Source organism: Mytilus trossulus, chromosome 1, assembly GCF_036588685.1.
Source record: "Mytilus trossulus isolate FHL-02 chromosome 1, PNRI_Mtr1.1.1.hap1, whole genome shotgun sequence".
Classification (NCBI taxonomy): Eukaryota; Metazoa; Mollusca; class Bivalvia; order Mytilida; family Mytilidae; genus Mytilus; species Mytilus trossulus.
The window spans coordinates 12,731,278-12,741,799 of record NC_086373.1 but is presented as its reverse complement, the minus strand read 5'-3'; the positions used below and the strand labels follow the sequence as shown (position 1 = coordinate 12,741,799).

The window sequence follows — 10,522 nt, the reverse complement described above, 5'->3', positions numbered from 1 at the left end:
AAAATAAAAACTCTTCATCAAAGAAATGATTGAACCCAATTTGTTTCGTCGGAATCAATTTGTCCGTAATTAATGTTTCGAAATAATGCATTTAGGCAGTCTGTACTTAATATTTTTCAAATGTTTTGTCGACCTTCTGACAGTAATTACTTGTAAATTGCAATTAGTTTACAATCAAAAGCTTCCGCTGAGTTAAGTTGGAGGTTATAAAACTACAATGATTTTTTTTTTAACCAAAGTGATTATTTATATCACGATCTCTACGAAAAATTTGTATCACTACTTACTTTGTTGTTTTTGATTTTTTACTGCTTAATGTGGTGTTCTCTTAATTCATTTCAAATGTTATTGGTTCGGAATATTTCATTTGTTGAAAACTACTCAGGAACTTGTATATCTTTGACTTTCAAAAGTTTTGTTTGAGCGTTGCTGATAAAGGTTAACTAAAAAAGCTTATTTATTCTTAAACCAGTTATTGGCATAATACGAGTATGTTCTTCTCATATATTGCATGATACTTTCTAGGGGTGTGTCTGAGACAAAGGTTTAATATATATACTAATATGTGAAAACTGTTGTTTCTTATTTGTGTTTGTAACTATGTATACTGTATTGTTTATTATTTTTGTAAAAGAATAATTTTACAATGATATTATATTATGCTCCTTGTGAACTCATTTTATGGAAATAAAGCATCTTCTTCCTCGTCTTCTTCTACTTCTTCTTCTTTTACTTCTTCTTCCTCTATATTCATGATGGTATGACACTAAATCCTTTACAAGAGGGAGTGTGCTTGACTTTCATATTATGTTAATCCGGCACCCGAAGGCGTGCTTAAGCTGGCCCCTAAACAAAAATGTGGGGTTGTGAGTTATCAATGTGCTCCAATTGTTTTTTAGGCTTGTGGAAACCTGCCACATAATGTATGTATGTGCCTGTCCCAAGTCAGGAGCCTGTAATTCAGTGGTTGTGGTTTGTTTATGTGTAACATGTTTGTTTTTCGTTCTTTTTTTTTTATAAATAAGGCCTTTAGTTTTCTCGTTTGAATTGTTTTGCATTGTTTATTTCGGGGCCTTTTATAGCTGACTTTGAGGTATAGGCTTTGCCCATTGCTGAAGGCCGTACGGTGTTAATTTTGGTCTCTTGTGGACGGTTGTCTCATTGGCAATCGTACCACATCTTCTTTTTTTATATTTCATCTATTGGTTGAAATTGTCTATTTACTCGCTTTCAGTAACTGAAGGAACAATTAGATCGATACTTGTGTCTTTAGTCTATATTTTAAAATTTTTGTTTCGACTAAGTCAAGCCCTTTAGAACCGATGTTTTCACAGTTTGTTCTTATGTCGAGCTTTTACGCCATTGTCCAGGGATAGTGAATATTTGAACGCTAACAATCATGTTGAAACCGCCAAATTATGTTATATACATAAAAAAAAGAATACAATATGAGGTGTTAAGATTGCAAAGGAGACAACTCTCCAAAACTGACCAAAAGATAGAAATTCACAAGTATAAAAGTCACCGTATAGTATACAGTCTTCAACAATAGTAAAAAAAAAACCGACACCGCCTGTCCAAAGCCTGTAATTATATCGTTTGTTGGTTGGTGTCTTTCATATTTGTTTTAAGCATAAATTTGGCTTTGGTTTCTATTTGAATTGTTTCACTATTTGTCATGGTAGTATCTTTTAAAGCTTACATGCATCTGCATGCATTGAAGGCAATATGATAATCTATAGCTGTTTATATCCTTGTTTTTTTAATTCCGGTAGAAACATTGTATAGTTTTCTATTTGACAATCATAATAAGTATGCATTTTTTATCTTTTTTTTCACAATAGAATAAAGAAGAATCCACAACTAATTTATTGCGAGTTTATCTTTGAAAACTATTTCTGTTTATCAAATAAGTTATTAGAATCATAATTGTATCTTCATTAAATAGAACCTACTTTCAAATCATGTCACATGTATAGTACAATACAAGGACATAACAGATTAAAAAAAAACAATATGTACTTTAGGAGATATATGGAGTCTGGATCATGATATGTGTACAGGACCTTTTGACTTTTAATTTCCCAAACCATCCATTGCACTTTTTTATCACTTATAATAAATATTTGGCTTTCCAGACTTTTGTTCTTGAGCGTAAAATATTTAGCAAACACTGATCGACCGTGCGCATTGATATCGTATAATAAATTTGTGGTACCGCTGCAGTTGGCCGTCAAAGAGTGGCCGTCTCAAAGAGTACACACCCGCCCATGACAAGTGCTTCTATTAATATGATTGAAATTTTGAATAATTTTAAATGGAAATTACCATTTACACTGCAATGAGTAAAAATATTTGCTTTGAAGTATTTCTGCTCTGTCTTACACTTGCCTTGTATCTGCATATCAATTTATAAGACGTTAATACTTGAATTATAGAAATATCTTACGGTTTTGAATTTAGCACTGGGTCAATTTAAAATTTGGCGATTGTGACAAACCACACGCTCACCCAATATACCACGTTGTTACAGCACAACACACTACATATACTTTAAAGCCTCATCATAGCTGAGACAGCAACAATCACATATGTGTTCTAGGTATATGATTAAATATAAAATTACTTTAACTTTAACTTACTATATATCAAATCATACATGTAGTTCTATGCGATTTAACGTACAGGCTTCAATTATACTGTTGTACCTTTTCATAGACAACTAAAAACTTGAACACAACAAAGTTTATCATATACTTTATTTCGGTACAAAATCATATTTTAAACATAAGAAACAATTTTTATATACACAGATCAACAAATGGCATGAAAGACTGAATATCACATTATAAACTACCAGTATATATACCATTGACATTACATTTCAAATCTACTATAAAATAAACATGATAAGCCATGTTTGCATGTTATGCGACATGTCAAGAAAAGGTTTTACTAACCACGTGGTTATCAAAGAGTATATATAGACACCAAGACAATTACTTTGATAATTTATAAAGATAGAAAATATCACTGAAGGCACTATTGCATATATATGCCGAACGGACGGACAGACGAGATACAACGTTGCTTGCTCTGATGCGTTCGTCGTTGACAAAAATACAATTACAAAACTTTTCATTCCTCCTTTTCAGCTGAATATTAAATAATCCCAGATCTGATATGTATCGTCATAAAGCTCGAGTCAAGACTTATCTTGTAAAGGAACTGCCTCATCACTTTTATGTGTCATTTGTGGTAATTTCTTCATTTTGTTGGACCTTATCCATAACTGTAGCGGATGTAGGAATGTAACTGATGCCAGAATGATCAAAGTAATATATACCTGCAACAGGAGAATATAAAAGGATAAAAAAAAAGTATAACGATTCCAAAATATTACAGTAGCAATGCGAAATCCTTTCCATATTTCATCAGGTGAACTTTTGAAGAAAAAAAATATCGTATATTGAAAAATATAATTTTTATAAGGATCAAAAGATTCAAGGCAACCTCAATATTATTCAATTAGTTTTAAAACTTTAAAAGATATACGTGATATTGACGAAGAAAGTATAAAAATATTTAATTAATGTATTTTAGGAAGTACAAAGTTTGGTCTTCTTATGTCTACACATCGTTGTCAATATAATGGAATTTTATGCGACTTTCATACAAGTGAGAGGTTAAGCTAGCTATAAAACTAGGTTTCATCCACCATTTTCGATATAAGAAAATGCTTGTACCAAGTCAGGAATATGACAGTTGTTATCCATTCGTTTCATGTGTTTGAGCTTTTGATTTTTTCATTTTATTAGGGACTTTCTGATTTGAATTTTCCTCGGTATTTTAGTGCATAGAAGATTCATAGAAGGCGAGATAACTCTAGCCTACCTGTTGACATCCACTTTGAGAGGATACAGCCCACTTGACTAATCCATATTGCGTTAATGAAAACACTCCATTTATAAAAGTCATAAATCCATACAGAGGTCCAAAATATTCGGAAGGAAATCTGAAATCAATAGGCAAATTCAGTTAGTTGAGTTATATTAGTTTTCTAAAGAAATATCTTTATCTTAAGAGAGTTGTCATAAGGATTACAGTCTATTATTGCAGACTGTATATTAGCCGATAGGTTGTCTTTGATTTGTGTGCCGCTGGGTTGCTGTCTAATTGGTATATCACCAACATCTCCATTTATCAGTATAAAACAATACTATCTGCATCGGTATCTTGGAATAAGTTGACTTTCCATTACTAACTAAATAGTTTTTAGACCGTACAATTGTAAAATTCTTGAAGTTTTTTTTATGCTTTAGGCAGCTGTAAAGCTGACAAATACAAAGATGTCTTTATAGTCATATCAATATGTATGATAATTCTGTCTTTTTTTTTTTATAGCATTTCAACTGCCGTTTTTTTTTAATTTCCTCAAAAGTTTAACATCATATTTTAAACACTGTAACATTCAATATGACTAAATGGTGAAATTTCAACTTAATTTTTTGACGATATGCATAGCAGGATGTAGGTTATAGCTTATATCATGACACGAGATAACTGAAAAACAATTATATTTTTATTTATTTACAATCAATATCAAATCTATGGATGAATAAATAAGACTTGACCCATCAGTGTAGAATTGTAATTTTTTGCTGTCCTTATCCTGTAGTACTTTTGCATATTTTTAGTTTCTAATGATAAACAAAGTTACGTTCGCACTAATCGATTTGTGTTACGTGTTTATATGTTGTCAAACTTTATATCAAGCATGGAATAAAGTCTGGTCGGACCTCTAGATCTGTCATAATTGTTAATGATGTTTAAAATAACATTTGTTATTGCCTTTAAAAGAATGCAACTGAACACAACTGCGTCATCATAATAATATAACATTTGAACTTCATAGTACAAAAAATCTGTTTTTTATGGCCAACCTACGATAGTAGAGGGCATTGTGTTTTCTGGTCTGTGGGTCCGTTCGTTCGTTGTACCGTCCTTCCGTCCGTCCCGCTTCAGGTTTAAGTTTTTGATCAAGGTAGTTTTTGATGAAGTGGAAGTCCAATCAACTTGAAACTTGAATCACATGATCTTTCTTATATTTTAATGCCAAATTAGTGTTTTTATCCCAATTTTATGGTCCACTGAACATAGAAAAAATATAGTGCGAGTGGGGCATCCGTGTACTTGGGACAAATTCTTGTTTATGTGTTGTTTTAATTTGTTCTATCAAAACAGATCAATGGTATATGTGACATGATATTACTTCTTGACACGCTGTTAACTGCAAGTGTTTAAATAAAATTTAAAACTTGTAAAATTACTCACGCTTCATTTACAAATGCTACTCCAATGGAAAAGAGAAAATTACGGAATAGTGTGAACAAAACGAAACTAGGAAACAAAAAACTTATATTTTCCACAAGCAAAAAGCTGAATACGGCTGCTATGAACATTCCACATGCAGTCATTGGTATAACAACTGGCTTCCATTTCTTCTCAGTTTTTGAAAAGTCTGAAATACGACCGATAGGGAATTGAAATATTTGAATACATAAATCATTTGAAATAGATACATTTTCATTATTTAGAGACAAACTTACAACTTCACAAAAGTCTTTCATTGATTTGGTAAAAAAAGTTGGAATTATCACTTGGTGTAATAATTATTTACTTTAATGGTGACTTTCTGCTCAAACAAACTCGACATTTATAGATATTACAACACTGGAATACAACAAATGAGTTAATTTAGTCTTTGTTAGTCTTGTATTATTTTAACCTTTAGTTTCTTGTGTACAATTTGGAGTTAAGTAAGGCGTTCATTATAACTGAACTAGTATAATTATATTTGTTTAGGAGCCAGCTGAAGGAAGCCTCCGGGTGCGGGAATTTCTCGTTGCATTGAAGATCTGTTGGTGTTGTCGGCTCTATGGTCGGGTTGTTGTCTCTTTGGCACATTCCCTATTTCCCTTCTCAATTTTAAACTAAAGATATAGATCTACGAACTTAAAAAAACGTTAGCAGTGAATTGAAGATTGAGACATCAACAGTATTTGTAGGTAAAGTAACAAAATTAATGTGATGCAAATACAATCTTACCTGAATATCTTCTCCTTTCAGCATCGTAGATTAGACCAGCAACTACTGATCCTATCCCTGATCCCATTGTTGTATAGGCAAATACACCAACGTAGTAACTAACTGTAAAACAAGTTTGAATTGATTTTCAAGAAAATGTCTGATACGAAATTGTTACAAGTATAATCGAATATAGTTCAATAATATAAAAAAAACATATTGATGGACATACAATAGACATGCCCTATAACGATAAAGGCATTGCGCGAATTTTTGTTTGAAATAGATATTATGACTACAATAATTGGAACATATTTATGGTCATTTTTGTCGTGAAAAGTTTTCAACCGATCATTTCTGACATGTGTAGGTGCAAGAATATATTAAGCAGATTTTACAGAATCTATAATACTACCATGGTGTAATCAGATTATACCAATACAATTCCCCTTTTAAGCTCACCTGGCCCGAAGGGCCAAGTGAGCTTTTCTCATCACTTGGCGTCCGTCGTCCGTCGTCGTCGTCGTTAACGTTTTACATTTTGAACTTCTTCTAGGGAACCACTGAATGGAATGAACCAAACATGGCATGAATGTTCCTTATGAGGTGCTGACCAAGTGTTGTTACTTTGTAGCCGATCCATCATTCAAAATGGCCGCCAGCGGGGAACTTAGTTTAACATAGGACCCTAAGGGAAATGCATACAAATGACTTCTTTTAGAGAACCACTGAATGGAATGAAACCAAACATGGCATGATTGTTCCTTAAGAGGTGTTGACCAAGTGTTGTTACTTTGTAGCCGGTCCATCATTCAAAATGGCCGCCAGCGTGGGACTTAGTTTAACATAGGACCCTATGGGAAATGCATACAAATGACTTATTTTAGAGAACCACTGAATGGAATGAAACCAAACATGGCATGATTGTTCCTTATACGGTGTTGACCAAGTGTTGTTACTTTGTAGCCGATCCATCATTCAAAATGGCCGCCAGCGGGGGACTTAGTTTAACATAGGACCCTATGGGAAATGCATACAAATGACTTCTTTTAGAGAATCACTGAATGGAATGAAACCAAACATGGCATTAATGTTCTTTGTGAGGTGCTGACCAAGTGTTGTTACTTTGTAGCTGATCCATCATTCAAAAAGGACGCCAGCGGGGAACTTAGTTTAACATAGGACCCTATGGGAAATGCATACAAATGACTTCTTTTAGAGAACCACTGAATGGAATGAAACCAAACATGGCATGAATGTTCCTTATGAGGTGCTGACCAATTGTTGTTACTTTGTAGCCGATCCATCATTCAAACTGGACGCCAGCGGGGACTTAGCTTAACATAGGACCCTATGGGAAATGCATACAAATGACTTCTTTTAGAGAACCACTGAATAAAATGAAACCAAACATGGCACGATTGTTCCTTATGAGATGCTGACCAAGTGTTGTTACTTTGTAGCCGATCCATCATTCAAAATGGCCGCCAGCGGGGGACTTAGTTTAACATAGGACCCTATGGGAAATGCATACAAATGACTTCTTTTAGAGAACATTATGGAACGCCAACACTGTCTTGTTATGACCATTTTCATTATATGATGTGCTTTTACCTTTATATGATGTGCATTTACCTTTATATACTGTGCTTTTACCTTTATATGATGTGCACTTGTCTTTATATGATGTGCAACAACCTTTATATGATGTGCATTTACCTTTATATACTGTGCTTTTACCTTTATATGATGTGCACTTGTCTTTATATGATGTGCAACAACCTTTATATGATGTGCAAATATCCTTACATGATGTGCAAAGATCCTTATATGATGTTCAAATATCCTTATATGATGTGCAAACATCATTATATTATGTGCAAACATACTTATATGATGTGCATATGTACTTATATGATGTGCAAATATACTTATATGATGTGCACACATTCTTATATGATGTGCAGACATTATTATATGATGTGCAAACATTATTATATGATGTGCAAATGTACTTATATTATGTGCAAAGATCCTTATATGATGTGCAAATATACTTATATGATGTGCAAACATTATTATATGATGTGCAAAGATCCTTATATGGTGTGCAGTTTCCCTTATATTACGTGCAAACATCTTTATATGATGTGGTTGTGTCATTATATTATGTGCTTGTAATCTTATATTATGTGGTTAGATTAACTTCATGATATGATGTCGAAACGTCATTATATGATGTGCTTTCATCGTTGTTATGGTCAATGCACATGAGTACGATTAGAATGATTACTGTCTACGTCCTGGCTGATTCCGATCTGCTTCTGTAAACTATTAACCCGGATCAAATATGTGTCAATCGCTAGCGAAAGTTCAATTTATAGGGAAAATGAGACAAAGCAATTTAACAAAATCAACGTTTCAAAATTTTCGGTTGAAGATTAAGATCAGTTAATACAGGAGCTAGTTGAAGAAATTCCCGGCTGTGGAGAAAATGATAACAAATTTAAGAGCCTTTTATAGCTTGCTATTCGGTTTAAGCATATGCTCCGTGTTGAAGGTCGTACTATGACCTATAATTGTTTCCTCTTACAAATTATGACTTGGAGCCGCAACTCCTCTAAAACCATACTAAGTCGGAAATATGTGTGATAGGACTTTTATTTTGTCTTTGAACCAATCTTTTTTCCACAGAAAACGCCAATTATGTGAGAAAATACCCAACAATTTCGAAGACTGCAAGCTTAGTCGACGGAGTGCCCACGAAATACGAAATGGCTATGCGGGTAATTATAAAAAAAGAAAAGTGGTATCTTTGCTAATGAGACAACTCTCCACAACAGACCAAATACAATAGAAATTAATAACTATAGGTCACCATACGGTCTTCAACAATGAGCACATATTGGCATATACAGATTGTTTATTTTCAACTTATTTTAATGGAGATATTTTAAATGCTATTAAAATTCTGAAACATGAGTACTAGTATGCCAACAGATTTTGAGTAGCGTCAACGATTTCTGAGATATGAAGGGTTGATTCCTTACGAAGTGTTTTAGATTTATTTTTTTCGTCCGATTAAAACGGATTTTACCGTTGTGGTAATTATTTTGATCCTTTTTCGAAAAAGGCAACGGATTTTACGTAGACGATACAGTTTTTGAGTTAAAAGGGGAAAAAACACTGAAAATCATACTTTGACACACTTTTTCCAATTTAGGGTATTTAATATTTTTATTTTCAAACCGAGATGAATGGGGTGACGCCCGTCTTTTGCATTTTGTTCCTCTTTTTCGTCTCTTTAAAAAAAAAGAATAAAAAGCATTAACTTTGTCATTACTGTGTCCACCTTATTACTGTGTCATCACTTTTTATTTTAACACTTGCCCACTTGCTGGCATCTCCTTGTATCATCGGTACAGCGGATATAGGTACTAACCAAGTGGTCGTGATCGATTTTTCTTCTGACACGGTACGAACATCTTTGTTATGTTTACATTATATCAATATGTACTTCAATCTAAAAATATTTGTTTTTTTAAGAAATGATTTGGTGGTAAGTTATTGATTAGAGAAGTCTCACTATTTGCCCAAAACAAGAATCCTTACTAAAAACATGTGCAAATACTTGTCAAAGAAGTTAGCGCTCGTCTCATCCGATATGATTCTATATTCATTGCATCTCTTTTACTGATAGGAGGCCACTGTTGGCGTTGAAATATTTTGTACATATGTCATTTTTCAATATTTTTTTCCGACAAGAAGCGTTGTGTATAGCTGACCACATGAATCCTTCTGTACGGTGCATAGTTAAATAAATGTACGGTATATAGTTTTTCACGCTTCGAAGTACCTATAAAGCTATATCCGCTGTACCGATGATACACGGTAGTATTTATAAATCGGAATACTTTGCTAATGGTGTTCGACAAGGAGAAAACGTATCACCTCTCCTATTCTATTTACTTTTGATTGACTAAAATAATTTCTAAGTGACTAATAATATTACAGGACTAAACAGAACTATACCAGAAGATATGGAAAGAAAATTAGAAATATATCTTAAGTGTTTTGTTAAATTGTTTGCAGATGACACGGTGTTGTTGGCTGAAACAGCACAGGACCTGCAGACTCAACTCAATGCTTTCCATGATTATTGTAAGGCTTGGAACTTGAAAGGAAAGTTGACAAAATTAAAGTCTTAGTGGGGTTTATTTTTGGACGGAAGCCAAAAAATTTCCGATTTTCTTACAATGATACTAACATTGAGATGATAAAACAATATAACTATTTCGGAAATTTTAATATGACAAAAAAACATTTATCCGATAAAACTTTAAGGTGTAATACCACCAAATCATGGTACGTCACATCCGGTTGCATACGAAAGTAGGTCTAAAAAATATTCCCTTGAATTTGACCGTTGTAGGTA

The 10,522-nt window shown here is 33.2% G+C and overlaps 1 protein-coding gene across 5 annotated transcripts in view; it reads right to left on the bottom strand.

Annotated features, from left to right (window-relative positions):
* Positions 1 to 2,742: 2,742 nt before the first annotated feature.
* Positions 2,743 to 10,522, bottom strand: part of LOC134715513 (equilibrative nucleobase transporter 1-like) — a 52,217-nt gene continuing 44,437 nt past the window's right edge. For all 5 annotated transcript variants that reach the window (XM_063577747.1, XM_063577773.1, XM_063577764.1 and 2 more), the window contains 4 exons: positions 6,109 to 6,210; positions 5,335 to 5,521; positions 3,895 to 4,015; positions 2,743 to 3,346 (listed from right to left, as the gene is read on the bottom strand). In XM_063577747.1, coding sequence (XP_063433817.1) covers positions 3,206 to 3,346; positions 3,895 to 4,015; positions 5,335 to 5,521; positions 6,109 to 6,210 — 551 coding nt within the window. In that variant the 3' untranslated portion in view covers positions 2,743 to 3,205. The remainder of the gene's footprint in view (positions 3,347 to 3,894; positions 4,016 to 5,334; positions 5,522 to 6,108; positions 6,211 to 10,522) is intronic.